The 23,937-nt window shown below is 37.5% G+C and overlaps 1 protein-coding gene across 1 annotated transcript in view; it reads right to left on the reverse strand.

The window, feature by feature from the left end:
- Positions 1 to 23,937, reverse strand: part of LOC114047398 (tubulin polyglutamylase TTLL11-like) — a 237,933-nt gene that overhangs the window by 175,620 nt on the left and 38,376 nt on the right. Inside the window, exon 4 of the mRNA XM_027868227.1 lies at positions 21,817 to 21,950. Within this exon, the coding sequence (XP_027724028.1) occupies positions 21,817 to 21,950 (134 nt within the window). The remainder of the gene's footprint in view (positions 1 to 21,816; positions 21,951 to 23,937) is intronic.

Genomic DNA, 23,937 nt, shown 5'->3' on the forward strand with positions numbered 1-23,937 from the left:
TGACTATGTTACTTTGCTGTTCAAAAATCTTCAGTGGTTCTCTGTTTCCTCCAGGATAAAACACCAAGTCCTCAGCCTGGCAGTTAAAGCCTTGTGCAATATGGCTTTCCAGATATTTCCAGATATTTCATATTACTTCTCTTTGACATTCTTCATTCCAGACAAAGTGGTGCACTGGTTGTTTTGTCCACTTCCTATGTCCGAGCCATTGCAGATGCCAGGACTGGCCTCCTTCCTCACTTTCACCTCTCAGAGTACCAGCTGCCTTCCTTCAATGCTCAGTTTTGGTGTCACTTTATACACAAAGCTTTTTCCTGATACACATAATTTTTAGTGCTGTTTCTCCTGAAATTGTCTCATTTCCAATGATCTATCTATCCATTGTTCTAATAAGATATTTGCTCCTTGAGGACAGAAACTATTTTGTTTTAGTCATTGTATCTGTGGGGCCTAGAACCTAGCAAGCACTTGAATTGTTGCCGTTGTTCAGTTCACTGTGAGAGCCCCATATAGCACCTCCACACTCTGGATTTTACTGACTTCCTTCCCAATTGTATTTCTAAGTGAAGCTTCTGCCAATTCCTTAGGCACTATCAGTTACCTGGAGCTTGTAAAAGAGCATTAACAAGGAAGAAACATTTAAGGCTTTAATAATGCCTCACATCAATTGTTTCTCCTTGTCAGCAAGATTCTAGAATGTAGCATCACAAGAAATCAATTTCATTCTGCAACAACAGGGCAGCCTTTCTTAGAACTATGACCTTGATGTTGGGTAGTTATTTAATATGCATCTAATGCATAAGTACATTTGGCATCTTGCAGCAACAACAAGTGTACCACACAAATGACAATTATAGATCAGAAAATGAAAAATGCCAAGTTTGCACTGATGGGTGATTCTCCCCACTGAGGGCTTTCTTAGGCTGAAGATGCTAACGACTCAATACATTACTGAGAACAATATTTTCTCCTTTGAATGCAGTAGATATGCCTCAAATAAATTAGACTTCATGGTCAATAGTCTCAACTATTTTGTGTAACTGAATATTTCTTGTGCTCTTTCCCTAAAAAGAAATAGCATAGTAGAAAAAGCACTAGACCAGAAGCTAGAAAATCTAAGTTTTAGTCTCTAAATGTCTGTGTGACCTGGGCAAGTTCTCTCTTCTCTCTGGACCCAAGTGTCCTCATTTGTAAAATGAAGAGTTTGGGTACTGGGAAATGACTGTGATAGCAAAATCAAAAGGCATCAATAAAATATTAAAAATAAATGAAAGTGTTGGACTAGATAATCTGCAAGTTCTGATATTCTAGGCTTCCTTCTGACCCTAACATCCTATGCTCTAAGTTCCCTTTCAACCCTAATATTCTAGGTTCTAACATTCTGTGTCATAAAATTATGTGTTCTAAGGTTCCTTCTAACTCTTAGTCTATGACTAAATGCCATATGCATTAAGTCCTATACAAATGCCATGAAAATCACTTTAAAGTTTCAATTATCCTCATTGACATGGGAAATTCGTTTCAAATATGATACAGAATTGGGATCAGAAACCAATGAGCTTCATACTTCTTAGTTTAATAACTGATTGCCTACAAACTTTCAGAATCCCAGCATTAAAAAGAACCTTCGAAGTTGTCTAGTTAGACCTCCTAATGAACAGGTAAATTCTCTCAACAACATCCTTGAGAAGTGGTCATTCAAAATTTGCTTGAACACTTCCACTGGTGAGCTCACTCCTTAATCTGGCAAACCATTCCACTTTAGACAGTTCTAATTATTTGGAAGCTCTTCTTTATACTGGACCCAAATCTATTTCCCTGAAACTTCCATTTTTTTTGTTCAGGCACTATCCTCTGATGTTATACCAATAAAGCCATAGAATATTAGAACTGGAAGGAAGCTTAGAGACTATCTCCTCCAAACTTCTTATTTTGCAGACAAGGAAAATGAGGGAGACTGAGAGGTTGCGATTTGACCAAGGTCACAGAGCAAGTTAGAAGCAGAACCAGAACTATGTCCCAGGTTTTCTGGCTGGCAATACTCTTTTGTCTACTACATTATCAGCTTCTTGAGAAAAGAACCCATTTTTCATTGTCTGTATTTTGCTCAGTGTATAATACAGCACTTGAAAGAGGCTAGATGAATTGAAGATAGTGATCATTTCCTTTCCATGTCTCTTCTATAAGCTAAATAATTCCCACTTCCTTCAATTAATCCTCATATGCTATGGTTGAGGATGTGAGTCCTCTCACCATCCTCACAGCCATTAAATTTTATTTTACATATTCATATCACCTGCATTTTAAAAAGAATCCACCATAGAATTTGTGTTCATTCTCCTTGGACATTTAACTCAATGATGATAAATTTCCTTCCAGTTTTTAAGCATTCTGTAACAACAGTTAAATAAAAATACTGCCCCACCCTGAAAGGATTTCGGGGACTGAATGAAGTTTTATGCAACCAGGGATAATGTAAGTCTGAGCAAGGTGAGCTCTTAGTCAAAGGTTGATAGTATCTTCAATTTTATTCAAAACCTATTGCTGAATTTGCTACAAAACCGATTGCCTGTTATCTTGTAACAGTATAAATACATGGATGGCTGAAAGAGATTCAAAGTAGATGAGCCTCCTGTTACCTTGCCCTTCTCATCTATTAAAATTTTATATGTGATATACTGACCCCTAGTGGCTATTTAGGAAAAATTACTGTTGAAGGTTTTTTTAACCACCTAAATTTCCAAAGTTGGCATTAAAAGGGAGCTTAGAATGTCACAAATTTATTTTTTAGAACAAAGGATACTAGAAAAATTTAAATGCTATGAAGGCAGTATAGAACATATAAGGCGATCAATGTAGAAAATACAGAGTGGAAAGAACATTGATCTTAGAGTCAGAAGACTTTGGTCCAAGTCTCATTTCTGACCCTGGGCAAGACACCACTTACGTGAGCTTCAGTTTCCTCATCTATAAAATGCATATGACACAAAAATACTTGCCCTATCTATCCTCATAGGGGTTGTGGGAAGGAAGGTGCTTTACAAGTTTTTTTATGTGCTATATTAATATGAGTTATCAGAACTGGAAGGGTTCTGAAAGCACAAAATGTTAGAGTTTGAAAGGTCCTTGGAACATAGTAATACACATTTAGATCAATACTTTAAGATTTACAAAGGACCATCCTTACAATAAGCCTGAGGTATGTTAGCTCTATGAATGTTCTTTGATGCGTTTCCAGCTATGCCACTTGGGAGTTTCTGTCAATGAGCTTGGCACACATTCTCTGAAACTTTGAGTCTTAGCATTGTGTGGTTAAATGATTTGCCCAGGGTTGCACAGCAGTCTGTGTTAGGGCTAGGACTTGAACCCAGGTCTTCCCTTTTTACAGATGAGTAAACTGAAAATCAAAAAGGTAAAGAGGATTACTCAGGGTCATATAGATGTCAGACTGGTTATATGAACCTCCAGGGCTCTTGGCTTCATATCCAGTGCTTTTTCCCCATATAAAATCCCTTAAAAGGTCCCTTGTAGCTGTTAGAGCTAGAAATGGAAAATGATTCATGGTCAATAAGTAGGTAATCTAGGATTTGGACCAAGGTCTTCTGACCCCAATTATGTAGTAAGAACATTCATTTTATTATCAAGTCTCTCAGTAATAAGTTGAGGGATAAATACCTAGGAACATTTATTTACTAGGTAGACTACTGAGTAAGCTAACCTTTCCAGCCAAAACTACTTCTTCAATATAAGAATTTTCTTTTCTTTTTTTTCTTTTTGCTTTTTGGTAAGGCTATCGGGGTTAAGTGACTTGCCCAGGGTCACACAGCTAGTTAAGTGTCAAGTGTCTGAGGTTGGATTTGAACTAAGGTCCTCCTGACTCCAAGGCCGGAGCTCTATTCACTACGCCATCTAGCTGCCCCTTAAGAATTTTCTTAGACTAAATTGCCAATCAATTTTCATCTATTCTCTAAATTTACACAACTATATATGCAACTGAAATATTTCAGACATACAGGTCATTAGCCCCACCTATTCCAAGTTTCTGTTTCTATAGCTCTTATGGTTCTTGACACAATAAATAAATATTTAGAGATCATTTTGCAGTGTCTCTTCCTGCCTTCCCCAAGTCTTCTACCCTCACTTTTCCTCTTCCTTAAGGGTCTATATCACTAGCTGAAAGAACATCTTCAGGAAATACAAATTCCCATGAAAAAAATTAATACTGGACTTGGAGTCTGAAGACTTGGTCTAGTGTCAGTTCTGCTACTAAATTGACTGTGTGACCTTGGGCAAATCAATTCCCTTCTCTGAACCTCAGTTTCTTAATCTATCAAATGAGAGGATTGATACCTGTTCTCTACAGGTGTTTTAAGTGAACTTTCACTGTGGGTTAGTAGCAATAGAGCCTTGGACTTAGGATACCTGGTACCAAGGACCAACTCTAACACCTATTAGCTATGTGAGTGTGGAGGGTTCACTAAAGCTATCTGAAACTCAATTTCCTCATCTGTAAAATGAGATTAGACTAAATTATCTTTCATTCCCTCCTAACCCTAAAGGAATAATCAACACCAGCTTGAGGAGGAGAGTGAAAGAACGTAGTGTTCTATTGTCCACTTCCAAAGAAATAAAGCAGAGAGAAAAAAATGCCATAATTAAGAGAAGCAGAGTGGTGTAATGGAAAGGGAACTGAACTCAAGAGCAGAAAAACTGAATCCAAAATCCAGTTCTGACATTTAATAGCTGTGCAGCTTTATATGCAGGTTACTTAAGCTTTATCATCTATTTCCTCGTCCGTAAAAAAAGTAATTTTTATACTATCTCCCTCTCAGAGCAACTGTGATAAAAGCACTTAGTAAACCTTAAACTGCTATAAACTGCTGAGTTATCATCATTGTTATTACTAAGCATAAGAATATTAATAAGAATAATAAATATCAATGATCACAGACCCACTGCCTAATTTTCATGAGATCTGGATTGTTAATTAGTTGCTAATCAATCAAGAGCATCAGTGTGGCATGGTGAATAGAAAGCTGGCTCAAAGCCAGGAAGATCTGGGTTCAAGTCTTGGCCCTGACACAGACTGCTGCGCAACTCTGGGCAAGCCACTTAACCACACAATGCTAAGACTCAAAGTTGCAGAGAATGTGTGCCAAGCTCATTGATAGAAACTCCCAAGCGGCATAGCTAGAAACGCATCAAAAAAGATTCCTAGAGCTAACATGCATGTTTGATCTAATGATACCAAATCACTAAATTTAAAATACAAGCTTTTAAATTGTATCAGATGATGACTGGAATAGAAGCTATACTTTGATCTGTGTTTTGTGGTGACAGTTTACTCCTGGCTATCTCCACTCATGCTCACCTTATAGTGAGATCCCAGTATGGTGTAGAGACTGACTAGGTTTCTCCATGGAGAAGCACTGAGAGCTATGAAAAAATATTTTGTCACCACAAGTGACTTGGTTTATAGCTGTTAAGAGGAGCTCTCCTGTATAAGCATTATTGTAGATATGGGCAGAAGTTAGAGAGACAAATATGCCAGCTTACTATAAAAAGAAAATCCCTAATAGTCCAAAAATGGAATGGGAAGCCTTGGGAAGCAGTGAGTTCCCTATTACTGGAAGTGTTAAATGTTGTGTTTTGTTTTGTTTTTTTTTATTAGACAAGAGGTTGTACTAGATAATCTCGTGGTGTATGGGATAAAATACTGGATTTGGAATCAGGGGACCTATTTGTTAGTTACGTGTCTTTGGGCAAGTCACAACTCTTCCATGACTGTATGAGGGGGTTATACTATCTCTAAGGTAGTTTCTAGCTCAATCTTATGATCTCTGAAGGGCCTTTTAGCTACATCTACCCTTTGTAATAGATCCATTCAAGAAAAAAAGCAAGGTGTAGTACAAAGAACTTTGGAATCAGAAGACAAGAGGTTGAATCCTGGCTCTGATGCTTAACTAGTTGGTATGATCATGGACAAATCATCCTACCTATCTTAGATTGGTTCCTTGTCTCTAAAAGAGGCATAATACAATATTACTTATATTACCCATAGGCTTTCTATGAAGAAAACTCTTTATAAACCTGAAAACACTATGGGAATGTGAGGTACTATTATCATTTGACACTCTGCTGCTTTTTATTGTCTTTGTGGCCCTGGTGCCTAAGACAGTACCTGGCATAGAGTAAGTAGGTACTTATTAAATGTGTATTGATTGATTGACTGCTTACACTCTTACAGCAATACAGAAAAGCTTAAACCACTCTTCACAGCTGTAATTATAGAAGAGATTCCACATCGGGCAGGAATAGGTCAAGATAACAGAGGTCTCCTCCAATTTGAAGTTCTGTGAACTAGGTTAACCAGACAGTTCTAAACATGTTCCTAATCCACTCCAAGATCCTGAATTTGGGAGGCAAATCACTACCCAAAGTACCAGAGAGAGTCATCAGCCTACTTACTGACCCCAGGAGAGCAAGAACAGGATATCCTGCCACACTCAGTGTTTCAACTGCCAGTTTAAATTTCAAGGCAAGTCACGAAAGTGTTGACATGTAAGGAATTACTTTAAAATGCCTTTGATCACTGCAGAGCTTTATGGTGTTATAAATGAGTGTGCTGGTTGGGAGGCATGCCGGGCTGATTTTTCTAAAGGGACTCCCACTGTGAAGATGAAGGCCAGACTTGTAAGATACTTTTCTCAAAAATAAATACCGTATTTTTTTCCCTTCCATTTATTACCTCAGGAGTGGGTTACAACAGAACACTGTGCCTTTTACTCACTATCCCTTTATGTCTACATATACCCTGTTGGATATCCTTTGGGTTCAATTCATAAACTCAAAAAAATGTTAGAACTAGAAGAATCTTAGCACAAAGAATATTCAAGTATAGAACATAGAATGTTAGAAGATAGAAGGGACCTTAGAACTGGAATACTGCATGTTCGAGATAGAGAAGACTTTAAAAGACAGATAGTTAGACATGGGAAAAATCTTAGAAGAAAGAACGTTAGAGCCTAGATTATTTAAATATAAAATATAGACTGTCAGAGCTATAATGAATATTCTAGTAATAATAACAGTTGATATTTACACAGAACTTCAAAGTTCAAAAAGAACTCTTCCATACATGATCTCACTTGAACCTCATAATAAATATATGAGGTAAGCACTACAGGCATTATCCCTGTTTTACAGATTAGTAAACTGAAGCTTAGAGAAAGTAATTTCCCTCAAGCTTCCCCACCTAGGAAGTGTCAGAAACAGGCTTTGAATCCAAGCGTGTACCTTGCTAGGTGTAATGGTTTCTATTCTAAGATTCGTTAAATTGTATATTGAATTCTATATTCCAATATTTGTTGAACTTGTAAAATTGAAGTAACAAGTTCCCTTCCAGCATTAACATTCTATATTCTGTCTTTTAACATTCTGTGTTCCAAGGTACTTCCAGTTTTGATGTTCTTTTTTTTTAATGTTTATTTGTTAAATTCACAACAAAAAGTAAACAAGCATGCAAACATCAAAGGCAAGTTACAAATAATTAACACTATAGCAGAGTAGTAGTCCTCCTACCTCAATTTTTTCACTTTGTCTTATTCTATATACAGCAATTAAAAATAGTTGCACATGTATTGCACTAGCATCCATAAAACATTAAAAGACCCAGAGGGAGGTCTATAACACATGAAGTCTATCTTCTAAGTATTACAGAAGAACATAGAGAAGAATCCCACAGCATGAAGTATAAATGGGTTATGATCTGCCTTGGTGGAGGAAATGTCTATTGCAATAAGATCATGGATTCAAAGTAAATATTACGTAGGCTTATAGAGAGACCCAACTCTAATACTGTGGTCAAAAAAATCTATACCCTGAGATTCATTCTAGTATTCTCCCTGTCTACTGGCAAAGAGATGGTAGACATGGTGGACAATAGGTACAGAATAAGGTCAATTTCAAATGCGGCCCACGTTTTCATTTATTTTGCTTGATTGTACTAATTTGTGACAGTGAAGGTTCTAATGGGGAATAGAGAAGGGAGGAGGCACTAGAAAGTGACAGTGATAGTTTTTTTAAGAGCATCAAAAGAGACAGACAGAGACAGAGAGACAGAGACAGAGAGACAGAGACTGACACAGACACAGAGACAGAGACAGGCAGAGGCAGAGAGTACTTGAAAGCTTGTCCTTAACATCTCCTTGAGAGATTAATATGGTTGGTACCTGGTCTTGTTACTTATTCTTTATTGCACTTGTCATATGTATTACGGTTATCTTCAATGGTGTCTTATCCTTTGATTAGACTGTAAGGTCCTTGAGAATAAGAAACTGTGTCTTCTAATTAGAACTTACATTTAACATAGTGCTTTCAGTTTAACCCTTACAAAGTCCTATTCCAATGCCTCATTCTGGCATGGGAGATGAGTTTGTGTTACCAAAGGCTTTATCAGTGGAGTAGCTAGCACATCCTACCAAGCTGAAAAGGCTCCAAATGTGGTCCTGGCAATATACTATGTCTGAATTCCAAGGACTAGCCTACTTAAGTTTGGGGTGGTTCATCATCAGCTAGCAGATTACTCGGAGGATGAATTATTTGGCCACAGCAACCCAGGAAACAAAGAAAAATACAAAATACTCCTCAATCTTATGCATCCCTTACTTCTACAATTAAAATTGGTTGGGGTGGGGGGGACCCAGCGGGGAGGGAATGCAGGGAGGGCACTCGTCCAGAGGGTGCTAAGCAGAAGTATGTTGGAGTCAAGATGAACTGGCCATTTACAACTTGGAAACTGGCAAACCTACAAATCAGGGGTTGATTTATTTTGATCGACTAGACTTTAGAAAGTGGTGGAGAAAATGTTAACAATTGAGATTAAACTTAAATATGAGCCTACTGTACATTTTTTTCTACCGTCTACTAGCATTTACCAGCACACCCTTGGTACTAAGAATCTCACAGATTTTAGACTGCCTATAAATATTAACTTAGTTGTTGGTACTTGAAATACAAAATTCTTATTCAATGACCAGCGAACAGACATATATAGTACAAAAAGAACTGAATGGTATTTATCTTGACATTCTTGCTATAAGCAAAATCGAATAACACAAGGAAACTGCAGCTAAATTGACAAATTAATGGTTCATAGATTCTCTTTGAAGTCAGTCAAGAGTCAACAAAAGCATTTGTTACACAGCTACTACTACACTGCTAGCACTAAGTGGTAGGAATACAAAGAAAGGCAAAAACAAAACAACAAAAACCCAGTACCTTCCCTCAAAGAGCTCATATTCTAATAAGAAAGCCTTTATTTCTCTTGAAGAGGCAAAATAAAAAGCCGGAGAAATTGGCTTATCAGGTATCCAAAGGCAACAAGAAATAAGATATCACGAGACATTTGATCATCATGACAAGTATTTGCAAAAAAGGCTACCATGGAGATAACTGTAGCTTATGCACCACTATCAGTTGCAGAGAATAAAGAGGTACAGAAATTCTACAAAGAATACAGTAAGATCCTCCTAATTAAAGCAATATATAGTTTGATATTTTAAGACTTCAATGCAAAGGTCAGAATAGTCAAGGACAAAGAAAAATGCTGGAAAATATGGTTCAGAAATTAAAATGGAGAAAAGCCAAAAACTCATATTATTATACAGATTTCTCATGACTACACAATATAAATACTTTTAAAATGAATGAATGAAAACTATTTATTAAGTGCTTACTATGTGCACCAAGCACAAGTGCTGAAGGCAAGGGACTATTTTGAACACCAAAAAAAAAAAAATCACTAAAAAAGTGAAACAATTCTATTTTAATAGACAGGAAATAATTTATTATGTAGGAATCATTCCTGAATTAGCTGTTTGTGTACAGTCAGATCTCCGAATTGTTAGAACAAAAATCAAAATACAAAACTAGGAGAATAAAAATGAGAAGATACAGTGTGTAATTAAAACAACTTCAACCCGATCTATTTGAACAAGTAACTGGGGAAGAGGAGATAGGCCTATGATTTCATCAGTGTGAGGTGCTCCCCATAACGAAATATTCTACCAAAGTATATTGGCAACCATTCTATAACTTATAATCTGAGAGAGGTGCCTGGAGCTCTGAAAGGTTAAGTGATTTGTTGTCAGAGATGGGATTTGAACTCAGGGCTTCCTAACTCCTAGGCTAGTTTTCCACCTACTAAGTAGCTACTACTCAAGAAAAATTCTAAAGGAATAAAGAAACACTTCAACCACCAATTACAGCAATTTCATGCAGAAATATAACTGATATAATTGCCATAACAGTGGCCCAAGAGAGCTTAAAACCCACCTTAGTCAGCAACTGCTTGGCTTACTTGCCAAGTGGAAAGAAAAGATAGCTAAAGGCAACTGAGGTTTAGAATATAAATTCATTTGAAAAATCATGCTGAGATAGAGAACAATTTACACAATAACAACATTATAAAGGAAAACAACTTTGAAAGACCTTAGAACTCTGATTAATGCACTGACAAGGATCGAGAGGACTGAAGATGAAGCACACTGCCCATCTCCTGCCAGGGAGGTGATAGATTTAAAACGCAGAATGAGGCATACATTTTAGGCCTATGTGGCCAATGTAGGAATTTGTTTTGTGGGACTGTGAACATTTGTTATAAAGGGTTTCTTTTTCTTTTTTATTCAATGCAAAGGGGAAGGAGAAGAAAAAATGCTTTTTAAAATAAATTTTAAATTTAACAATCTTACTGAGAAGAATAGTAGATTTAATAATAGTATCACTTCATAAAACAGTAAGAAGCAGTGAAGAAAAACAATTTAAAGAAAGCATGATGAGAGACTGAACTAAGCAAAGTGTTTCTGAGACCATTTAAGGATGAAACTGGAAGAAAGAAAACAAAAAGACAAAAGATCAAAATAGTCTGAAAAGAGTTTTATTTTTAAAAAAAAACCCTCTTTTCACCAGTAAAGACAGCGGAACGAGCCCTTCTGGAAGATTCTAACATCACAGCTATGGACATTCTTGTGAAGTGTGCTAAAAGATGGATTTTTAAATTACATGGAAGAGGATAAGATGCCAAGGTACAAAAGAATTAAGACCTTATAATTACCAAAACAAACAAATGAACATAACTAAGATACCATTAACAACTGATGGTTATTGATGACCCATATGCCTGTTTCCTCTTTGTAGAAACATTTTTATGTGATAGTCTATACATGAATCAAGGGAATCTTTCATAAGAGTATTAGAAGTGAACAGGCAGATTTTTACAAGTGATTTTCTAAAAGCAGACCACATCTTTACCATCATACAATTGACTAAAAGACAAGGACAAGATTCTATTGTGCTTATTGTCTTTTGACTATGAAGCAGTATCTGATTTGATAGAACAAAATGTTGCCCTTCTAGTCTCCAATAGGGTATCTATCACATGTCAAAATCATGCAAAATTCCTTGAAAGATACAGCAATAGAGAGAGCTTTGTTCTACTATCCTGTTCATATCCTTTGACCATTTATCAATTGGGAAATGGCTTGTATTCTCATAAATTTGACTCAGTTTTCTATACATTTGAGAAACAAAGCCTTTATCAGAGAAAGTTGCTGTAAAATTTTCTCCCAGTTTCTTGTTTCCTTCTAATCTTGGCTGCATTGGTTTTGTTTGTTCAAAACCTTTTTTTAATTAAATGTAATCAAAATTAACCATTTTAGGTCTTGTAATTCTCTATCTCATTTGCTCACAAATTCTTCCTTCATCCATGGATCTGACAGGTAAACTATTCCATGTTCCCCTAATTTGCTTATGATGTCATCTTTTATTTCTAAATCACATACTCATTTTGACTTTATCTTGGTTTATGGTGTGAGATGTTGGTCTATATCTAGTGCCTACCAAGCTCCATCTTTTTTAATATTAACATTCTTCCAATGGTATTATATGAGATTCATGGAACATTATACTCTGAAAAATTGAAAATGAGTGTAATTCAGAAGTCAGTAGAGAGGAACGTGATAGATGAGGCAACTGCAACATATTACAAATAAGGAATTTCGAAGAAATAGTGTAAAGGGTGTCATCAGAGAAACATATAAAAACATAGTTTGGTCACATGGTGAGAGCAAAGGATAAGCAGTGAACAGAACATGTACTCCTTTGGCATTCTTGCAATGTAAAGAGAAAGGTAGGGATGTCCCCTGTATGTTGGGCTAATTTAGCCATTCACATGACTAAAGCATGAAGGGTCATAGAAGAGTTCCAAAAGATGGGTAGGTATGTATATAGTTGTGATTGGTATTATTGGAGAAAATGCCCCATCAATGAAATCACAGGATCATAGAAATCTAAAGTCAGAAGAAACATTAGATGTCATCTAGTACAACCCCTTCATTTTATAGATGAGGAAACCGGTGTCCAGACAGATTGAATGACTCAACCAAGATCACACAAGTAGTATGTGGCAGAGCAGGGAGTTGAACAAGTTCTATAGCTGGAAGTTTAGCATTCTTCACTATGTCAGCTGTCACCCTATCAAAGATCCATTTTAGTGTTAAAGGTTTTTTAAGGTGCTTTCCTCACAACAGTACTGTAAGTTACAGGGTGCAATCATCCCCATTATTAAAGATGAGGAAGCAGGGTCAGAGAAGTGAATTGGCCTGCCCATGATTACATAGCTAGTAAATGTCAAGCAACCATATTCAAAATCCAGGTCTTTCCTGACTCCAAGTCATGTTCCACCCGACCTCAAAAATGCTTCTCTCTCCCAGAGTGGTTCTACACAAAATAGATACTTAATAAATCTTTAATTGATTGATGATAAGAGGGACAGTATAGAAAAGAGAAGAGGGTACATGCTTAAGTAGAAAAAGGGATGAGAGAAAAATGTCTGCTCCAGCAGATTTCATTACAGCACCCTTCTATATTTAGATGTTTGCTTCAGTTCTCTTTCATTAGATTCCCGAGAAGTAATTAGACAGCAAGGAGACTGAATATGAAGCAGAGTTTGAACAGTTTGTCCATTTCTTTGGCAGAGAGGATGGTTGACCCATTTCCATAATTTGCCTCAGAAATGAATATCTGAGTTGTGAATGACTCTTTCCTCCCCTGAGATTTGCAGTCTCCCTCTTAGACATCTCTTCTTCAATAAAGATACTTGATTAAAATAAAAATCATGAGGAACATTTAAAAACTATAGAACTGAAGAAATGAAAGGCAATCTTTTATTCCTGGTACAGTGGAAATAGTATATTTGAGAGTCAAGAAACCTGGGTTCAATTATCAGCTCTGCCACCTACTATCTACCTATGTGACCCGGGGCAAGTCCTAGAACCAAATAATAAGCAGCAAGGATCAGAATGACATCACCTAGTCTAACCACTGCCTGAAACAGGAATCTGCCTTCAATCATGCTGGAGAAGGAACCATTCAGCCTGCCCAGACAAGGAGCTTGCTATCTTCAAAAGCTGCCCATAACATTGTTAGGCAGACCTGACTACAAGAAAGAATTTCCTAAGACTGAGTTGAAATCTGCCACTTTCATATAAGAATATGAGTCTCTCTCCAATTGATAAATGGTCAAATGATATGAACAGACAGTTTTTCAATGAAGAAACAGAAAACTATATATAGTCATATAAAAAATGTTCTAAATCATTATTGATTAGAGAAATGCACATTAAAACAACTTTGAGGTATCATCTCATACCTATCAGATTGTCTAAAATGATAAAAAGGGAAAATGACAAATATTGGAGGTGATGTAGAAAAATTGGGACTAATAATTGTTGGTAAAACTGCTAACTGATCCAACTACTTTGGAGACCAATTATGGGAATTACGCCCAAAGAGTTATAAAGCTAACTATACCCTTTGACCCAGCAATACCACTATTAGGTCTATTTCCCAAGGTGATCAGGGAAAAAGAAAAAGAACTAATAGGTTCTAAAATATTTATAGCAGCTCTCTTTGCGGTGTCAAAGAACTGGAAATTGAGGGGATGACCATCAACTGATGAATGGCTAAACAAGTTGTGGTATATGATTGTGATGGAACACTACTGTGCTGTAAGAAGTGATGAGCTCGTTGATTTTAGAAAAACATGGAAATACTTGCATGAAATAATGAAGAGTAAAATGAGCAGAACTAAGAGAATGTTGTATATAGTAACCTCAATATTGTTTGAAGTTGTTTGAAGAACAACTGAACTACCAAGTTATTCTGAGTATTATAAACACTCAAATCAACTACAAAGGACCTATGAAAGAAGATGATAACCACCTACAGAGAAAGAACTGATAAATAAAAGTATGTATAGTATTGTTTTACATATATTTATATATCTATGTCAAATGGTGGCTTTCCCTAGCACAGGGTGGGGAAGAAGGGAAGGAGACAGTTCAGAACTTAAAATGTAACAAAAAAAAAATTAAATTTTTTAAAAAATCTGCTACTTTGGAACTCCCACCTTCCACTGGGCCTATTCATGTCCTTTGTTACATTCCCTTCACTTCTCTGAGCCTCAATTTCCTCCTATGTCAAATAAGTATACCTGTCCTGGATACCTCACAGGTTGCAAGGATCAAATGAAATGATGTATTCTTTGTAACAGTAAAGCTCTGATACAAATGCTAGTTGTTACTATTATGTTATTCATCACTCTAAAGAAGCAAAGTTTTCCTGACCTTTAAAATCATCTGTGTCCAAGGCAGCAAAATCATTCCCAAACAAATATGTAGAATCATAGAATCTCAATGAAATGAACTTCAGAGGGCACCACATCACTGACAAGTAGCCGTCTATCCACTCACTGAATACCTCTGGTGATGCAGAGCAACTCACCACATAGAACAGCTCTTCTACCCATGAAGTTTCTCGTTATTCAGCCAAAATCTTATTTCATGCACTTGTACTGATTGTTCCTAGCTCTGTCTCCTGAGTCCAATCAATTAATCAACAAGCATTTATTAAAGTCTTACACTGTGCTAGGCACTGTGCTAAGTGCTAGTGATATAAATAAAAAGCAAAAACAAAAAACAAAAAAAAACCAGTTCCTATCCTCAAATAGCTTACATTCTAATGGAGAAAACAACATATACAAATCATAACATACAAGTTAAATTCATCGTAGATGGAAGGTAACCTTAGAGGGGACAGCACTAGTAGCTGGCAGGACCAGAAGGCTTCTTGAAGGTAGCCTTTGAGCTGAATCTTAAAGGAAGCCAAGGATTCTTACAGTTAGTGGTTGAGTGGGAGAGCATTCTAGACATGTGTATATTTTTAAGGGCAAACGTGTATACTAGTTCTTCTTTAAAAAAAAAAAAGGCTTTCATCAAAGAAATCTAATCCTGGAGATACAGATATGTGAAAAAAGACCTGAGAATTTCAAAGGACTACAAATTCAGTATGAACTCAAAATCAGTTTGACATGGCACATACACACACAGACACATACACACACACAAACACACACGTAACCTTAAGCATCACTAATAGTAATATAGTGTTCAGAATGACAAAAAGTAATATTCCCACTATCCTCTGGCCTAATCAGACTCCATCTGGAATACTGTGTCCCATTCTAGGTGCCACATTTTAAGAGGGACATTGATAAATGGAATATGTACAAAGAAAGATGACCACACTTGAGAGGGATTAGAAATCATGCCATTTGAAGGTCAGTTGAGGGAAGTGAATATGTTTAGCCTAGAAAATAAAAACCTTAAACGGAACATGATCTCTGTCTATAAATATCCAGAAGGTTATCATGTGCTTGCTTGGCCCCAGAGGAGAGAATTAGGGCTAAAGGGTAAAGGGGAAGCTGTACTGTATAAAGGAAAGGGCTATGAATTTGGAATAAAGGGACCCGAGTTCAAATTCTAACCCAGCCATTTATGTTACTTGTGTTGCCTGGATAAGCCATTTTAGCTTATAACCCCTCTTAGCTTCCTCTGTAAAATGAAGGGGTTGGACGAGATGACCTCTAAGGTCCCTTCCATTTCTCTATGATCCTATTTTCTTTTAAGTTACAGGGAAGTAGATACTGGCTCAACATATAGAAGAACTTCCTAACAATTAGAGTTCTCTAACAATGGAACAGGCCATTTTGCTGGGTAGTTTTACTAGGCAGACTCATCACTAGGTAACTTCAAGCAGACACTGAATGACCATTTGTCAAGGAATTTGTTGATTCTTGCTTCCTATTAGAGTTTAACTAGTTGGACTGTGAGTGCCCTTCTAGCTCAGCCTGAGATTCTCTGGTTCTACAGACAGAATGGTTGGGAATCATTTTTCTGTCTTGTGCTCAGATGCAGGCTCAGCTACTCCCCTAGAGAAGAGATTTACACATTATGCAGAGAAGACTCTTGGAGAGATTTCATTTGCCCAGAGGTTCCCACAGTCTTTTCTTGAACTACAGCTCCTTAACGCAGGCAGCGCTTTGTTTCAGCCTGCATTATCTGCTACTTCACTAGCCTCCGGCACCACTGATCTAGGCATTAAGGATGAAGATGATTGATTACAAGCAGACCCTTGCACAAACAAACCATGGCAGTGGAAATTTTTGCTAACACAGTTTTAACTTTGGCATGAGGCTCTCTGGAAGAAGTTATAAACAAAAGACAAACATCCCAGAATCATAAAATGTTTAGAGCTGGAGGGACCTTTGAAAATAGAATGTTAAAGGTGAAAGAGAACTTAGATCACAAGAATGTTAAAATAATGAAATGAGAATGGGAGAGCTGGAAGCACCTTTGCAAATCATCTATTCCAACCTGCTCATTGGGGCAGGGATGTGGGGTGCGGTAATGGGTCTCAGGGAAGGCAATCAGCTCATAAGTCACACAGCTCATAAGTTTCTGAAATCAAATTTGAACTCAGGTCCTCATGACTCTAGGGCCAGTGCTCTATCCACTTCACTACCTAGCTGCCCCTGAATCTGCTCATTTTGATAGATAGGTAAAGTGAGGCCAAGAAAGGGGCCCAAAGACTTGCCCAAGGTCGTATAATGTATTATTGAGAGAGCAAGAACAAGAATCCAGATCTCTTTATTCTCTTCCCAATGCTCATTCTACTTAAAGTTATGCTTCACAGAAATCTTTTTATAAAAGGAATATTTGAACAAATTATCTCCCCTCCTTCTCTCCTCCCCCCTTGCTAGTTGGAAGTAAACACTCCTCCCAAGAAACTCTCATAGTACTTATTTTGTACTTCTTTTATGCACCAAAATTCGAGTGTCTTATTTTTCCCACCATCCTACTATAAGATCTGTAAAGAGAGGAAGCATGTCTTATTCTTCTCTCTATCCTACACAGCACCTAGAACAGAGCCATCAACATATTATATTAGGTAACTAATAATGACTGGATAAAATTGTTCATTGGAATGAACAAATTCGAGTGGGTTTCTTAACAAAGAATGGGCTTTTCAAGTTTCAGATATCATTTTCCATAAACATATTGAGCTAAGCAAAAGCCCCACATACAGTGTGATATATCTATGCAGGAGGTGAAGTTCTATTTCTGGAAGTACAGGAAACAAAATCTGAAACAGATGGAAAAACAAAGCTATAGTTCCTGCAGCATCTCCATTGGTAGCTTTGGATCAAACCACCTCATATTTTGTAGTTCCCTAAGTCCCCACCTTTAGTCTTTTACTCTCTTCATTATATACCCAGGCCAGGAGCAATTTTGAGAACATTCCATTCAAACTTTCTTATTTTATAAAGAAAGATACTTAGGCCCAAAAAGGCAAGTGACTTACTTGCCCAGGACTGTAGGGTCATAGGTCACATAGTGATTAAGGAGTAGAACAGTCAGCACTAGAACCAGGCTTTTCAACTCCAAGTTCAGAGTTTTTTCTTGTAAATCACATTGCTTCTTCTCAAGAGAAACTATTTCAAATACAAACTCTTTCACCATAATATATACTGTTTTGATAACAAAAACTGTACTTTTCTCAAATACCCAGATGGAAGACCATATGTAAAATCAATGCCAAAGATTTTTTTTTTATCGGCCATCTGCTAAAATTTCATCTTCACAAAATTTTCCACTGAGAATGCTCCATGTTTATCCCTGGTGCCACCTGCTGATCACATGTGGGTAGCACTTTCCCAAACTAATAACAGGAAATTGTGAATTTCTCATTTCCTTTCCCAAAATAAATGCAATGCCAATTCCTTGTAAGAGATGGAAACATCAAATTTTAAAATATTATAAGACTTCACAATATACTACAATCTTTAATAAAAATCATAAAATTGAAACCTGTGCATCCCTTTGAATTTACTCTTAACAGGAACAAGTAATAGACTGGTAATTTCCCTGACATAGGGAATTTCCTGATGAGGACACTCCCTCAGGTAGTCAGAGAGTTATCTAGTACACTGAAAGATTGAGTGACTTTCCCAGTTGTATTCCCAGTCAATGTGTCAGAGGTAGGACTTGAACACAGATAATTCTGGTTTCAAAACTGGCTCTATCCACTGTGCCATGCCACCTCACCCTTGAGAGTTTCACTATATTGCTCCAACTCATGCATGACATTCATTGTTTGTAGGTATATTTGAAGATATTTTTCTTCAGAGAATAATTATATAGGATATTAGAAGTCAAGTCAAATCAATAATCATGGAGTTGGGAGAGGGGTAGATGAGATCGAGCAAAAAGCAGTAGCATTCCAGTCTGACTGGAGCACAAAGTGTTTAATGCTCTTCATGAGAAGCTGTCATTTACTACCTCTGATATCATTATTGTAGAAGAAAGAATGTTGGGCTTAGGATCAAGAGAGACCTAGGTTGTAACCTTTGCTGGCTCTTTATCCAGGTCACACCTACTAACCATGGGTGTCCCCAAGGCCCTATCATGGACCCTCTTCTCTTGTCCCTTTATATTACATCACTTGGTGGTCTGAACAGCTCCCATGGATTCAATCATCATCTCTATGTAGTGAATTTTAAGATCAATTTATCCAGTCCTAACTTCTCTCCTGACCTCCAGTCACATATCTGCAACTGGCTCTTAGACATCTTGAATTAGATGCCTCCCAGACATCTTAAACTCAACATGTCTAAAGTTAAACTGATCTTTCTCTCCAAACCCCTTACCCTCCTCCTAACTTTCTTATTACTGTTGAATATATCACAGTCCTGCCCGTCATCCAGGCTCAAAACCAAGGTGTCAAAATCAAGTCTCAACTCCTCAACTCACTCCTCCCATACCCAATTAACTTCAAGTCCTGTCATTTCATAACATCATACACACACTCACACACACACACACACACACACACACACACACACACATATCCTCTTCTCTCCTCTGCTTAGTTGGTTTCGTTGCCTCAAATCTCTTCCTATTCTAGTCCATCCTCTACTCCACTGTCAAAATGATCTTCCTAAGTCATAGATCTGACCGTGACACCATCCCTACCTCACCTTTATCAACTCTAGTGGCTCCCTAATGACTTCAGGATCAAATATTAAAATCCTGTTTGGCTTTAAAAGGTCTTTAAAAGCCCTTAAAAGCCCTTCATAACCATGCCCCTTCCTACCTTTCCAATATAACATCTGACTCCCCTCAGCCCCTACCCCAAGCACTCAATGTTCCAGTGACACTGGCCTATTTGTTGTTCCTTGAATAAGAACCCACTCTCCCTCCTATCTCCAGGTACTTTCATTGGCTGTTTTCCAGACCTAGAATTCTTGCCCTTCCTATCTCCTCCTCCTGGCTTCTCTGGCTTCCTCCAAGTCTCAGCTAAAATCCTACTTTCTACAAGAAGCCTTTTTCATATTCAATTTTAGAGCATACCCTCTAAGATTATCTCCAACTTGCCCTGCATATATCTTTGTACATAGTTCCTTGCAGGTTGTCTCCTCCATTAGACTATAAGTTCCTTGAGAGCAGGGATTGGTTTTTGCCCTTTTTTGTATCCCTAGCACTTAGCATAGTGTGCCTGGCACATAGAAGGTGCTTCATAAATGCTTGTTAACTTGATACTAGCTGTGGCATTAGCTTGGTCTGTTGTGAAAATATGCAGAGGACACACAGTTAAAGTTGAGATTTTTCTACGGGCTCAACAGAAAAAAAATGGTGCAGACAAGAATGTATTGAGCCCTAACACCATCAAGACAATAAGTGATAGCAAAAGGCAAAGCAATTAGGAGAAATAAGTCAATCATTTCCATGTTGAAAGCCATAGAAACACTGGCACAGTGAAAAGCTTTCCTATGGACAATTAACAAAAACCTGAAGGTCAACTTCAATTTTAATGTTGGATAAGTGATGATTTTACCAAAACTTTTGAATAATTTAACACAGAAAGGCATATCAGCTACGTACACAAAAAGACAACAAAACAGAAAAACAATGTCTTAGAAACTAACCTATAGGCTACATAAACCACCATTAAAAGACTAACCAAAATGGCACAGATCCACAGAATTTTAGCAATGCATGAGACCTTAAAGTACAGAATGTTAGAACCTAGAATACTAAAGCTCGTTTAGGTAAAGTATTATCCCCATTTTACAGATGAGAAAACTGATACATCTTGAACACAGGATATTAGGACATAGAATTCCAGAGCTACGAGGGACCTTCAGACATTAAAACACAGAACATCAGGACATGTCAAAGCTGGAAACAACTTTAGAATACAGAATTTTAGAACACAATCATAGAATGGCAAAACTGGAAAGGACCTTATAACATAGAAGGCTGGAACACAGAATCATAGAACTTCAAAGATGGGAAGGACCTTAGGAAGCATTTATTTCAAATCCTTCATCTTATTGATGAAAGAATTGAGACCCAGAAAAGTTAAGCAACCTGTTCAAGATCCCAGGGCCAGTTAATGGCCATGCCAGGAAGAAGCCCCAGTTCTAGTACTCCTTGCACTAAAGCCTGCTTTCTCCCACACCGAATAACTTCTTTTTGGAACCACTTCCTGAAGTGTCTCCCTGCCTCGAAGTGGGGTAATAGGGTTAGAGCAGGATGGGGTCATCAAGGTCATCTAATCTGCTCCTCTGTTTTACAGATGAGATGACTACTATTCAGAGAAATTAAATGACTTGACTAAGGTTTATGACAGAGCCAGGATTTGAATGCAGGTCATTTGGCTCCACTTTCCCTTTTCAACCCTGAGATTATATGTTTCTATAAGATACAAGGCAGTACAACAAAGTTAGCAGTGTAGCAGACACGGAAATTCATAGAACCTCTTCAGGAATCAGTTTTCCCAACCGAAAAAATGTGGATAATACTTGAACTAACTACCTCACAAGACTGGCACTTATATAGCTCTTCAAAATCTGCAAAATGCTTTATATCCATTACTCACTTGAACCTCACAGCAACTCTGTGAAATAGATACTATCAATATCCCCAGTCTTACTTATGAAGAAATCGAAGCTCAGAGATGTTACAAGTCTTGTCTGTCACACAACTATTGAGCATTGGAGGTGAAATTTGAACTCTAGTCTAATTAATTACAAGCTCAGTGCTCATGTTCAAATTTGTGTGGTATTTACCTGTATTCATGCCTTAACCCCATTACTAGATTAGAAACTATTAGAATAAATAGGTCAGGTCCTATTTATTCTTGTATCTCCCCCTAGTTCCCAGCACCATGCATTTCACATGCATACATAGCATGTACTAAATAGATGTTTATTGGATGAATTGTTTGTTTGTGGAATGAACATATGCAAAGATGGTTTTAGAGCACAGTCTCATATTAATAATTGTGACCAAAATTGTCATAGAGACAGATATAAGTCATGACTCAACTTTAGAATGTCCTCAGAATGGGATCTACCTGAGCAACAAACAGTTGGAATTCATCAGGCAAAATCCATGAGCGAGGATAGAAGTTGTACTCCTCAGGAAAGAGATCTTGCATGATTCTCACGGCTCGGCTCAGCGTAATTTTCCGCACCATTTCTGTCATGCCTGGTAGGAGGAGAAAGGAGGAAAGAAAACATTGGAAATGTAGCACTGTGGGGTATCTACACAGATCTTAGACCCAAGAACATAGAATATTAAAAAATATAATCTAAAATATTCTATATGTCAGAGTTCTGTGACTTAGCCTATAGTCTTCTACCCAACATATTGTTTTTCAAGTAGAATTAAGAAAACATTGAATTTGATGACAGCATTGCTTACAAAGACCAAACAGATCATGAAAAACTAAAGAGAACAAAAGTATCTTTCTAACCACATAAAAATAAATGGCTAATGTTAGAGAAGAGCTATACTTAGCTTTGTTACTAACCTCTAGAATGAAGGGTTTCGTTTTATTTAATTCAGCAAGCATTTATTAAGCACCTACACTGTGCCAGACACTACACCAAACACTGGAGACACAAAGACAAAAATAAAACAGTCCCTCTCTCAAGAAGTTTAAATTCTACTGGAAATAAGATGAATATAGAAAATTTAATATAAAATACATATAAAGTAATTTCTGTAGGGAGGGTGCTAGCAACATAGTGGGCTCAGGATGGGCCTCAAGGAGGATGTGGCACTTGAGCTGAACTCTGCAGGGAGCCAAAAGTGCTAAGCTGCAGAAATAAAGAGGGAGCATATTCCAGGCAAAGGCACAAAGACAGGAGATGGAACACTGTACATAGTTAATGCCAAATGGGCTAGTTTGACTGGAACATAGAAAATGATGTGCAATAATCCTTGAAAGGTACACTGGCACCAGGATGCCAAATATAGGAGTTTAATATCTTACCCTAGAAGCAAAATGAAAACCCTAGAGTTTCTTGAATGGCATGGTCAGACCTGTGCTTTGAGAATATCAATTTGGCAGTTGTGTGGAAAACAGATTGGTGAAAAGAAAGACTGGAAACAGTGAGGCCATTTAGGAGACTATTGTCCAGGTGAGACATAACAAGAGTCTGAGCTGGGGTAATAGCTGCATGAGTGGGGAGAGTGTGGTGGATATGAGATATATTGTGAAAGTAGAGCCAACAAGACTTGAGCATTGAGGGATGAGGAAGAGTGAAGAATTGAGGATCATTTCGAGATTACAAATATGGGAGACTGGAAGGATGAGGGTACCCTTAACAGAAACGGAGAAATTTTGAAGAGGGGAGTGTTTGAGGGAAGAGAAAATGAGTTGTTTGGATATTGTTGGGTTCAAAATGCCTATGGGCCATCCCACAGCTGGAAATGAATAAGTGAAAAAGCATTTATTATGTGCTTAATATGTATACCAAGCATGTGATAGGGATACAAATAGAAAAGAAAGCCTCTGCTCTCAAGGAGCTACCACTCTAACTGAGGAAGATAACAAATAGAGCAGAAGGAAGGGCTTAAAGGTCCTAAAAGTTCAGTGGCAGGGTGAATGGCAAGGCCCAAAAGTCTTTAGTATGCATGAACACCCCACCACCATCATCATCACCAGGGATGGGAACATAGAAGGAAGTAGCTCACCACCACTGGTAAGGGGAGAGTACACCTAAGAGTCAGGTTTTTTAAATTATCTACCTTGGAATATGTTCTCCTTGAGCCCCTAAAATCCACTCCTTTCTCCTCCAACATCTCTAGCCACTGCAATCTTACCCATTCTTCAAAGTTTTCAAATACCATATCCTCTAAGAAATCTCCCCTGATTTCCCTCAGTTAAAAATGATATTTCCTTCTTTGCACTTTGTTTATATCTTTCTTGTGCGTTTGGCATGTCCTGTTCTTATATTTTGGGAATCTATGTCCTATCTCCCTTAACAGACTACAGGCTGGGGCTTGTAGGATGGCTAAACTACGATTTATTCATCCTTGTGGATATCTCCTACAGTGCCTAGGACAGTGCTTTGCACTCAGCTGACATTTAACAAAAAGTCATTGAAATGAACTGACTTGAGAGAAATAACTCCCACAATCTATCCACAGCACATAGACATTTAAGTAACTTGCATTTTTCACATTT

This window comes from Vombatus ursinus, unplaced genomic scaffold (genome assembly GCF_900497805.2).
Source record: "Vombatus ursinus unplaced genomic scaffold, bare-nosed wombat genome assembly UNPS02014786.1, whole genome shotgun sequence".
Classification (NCBI taxonomy): domain Eukaryota; kingdom Metazoa; phylum Chordata; class Mammalia; order Diprotodontia; family Vombatidae; genus Vombatus; species Vombatus ursinus.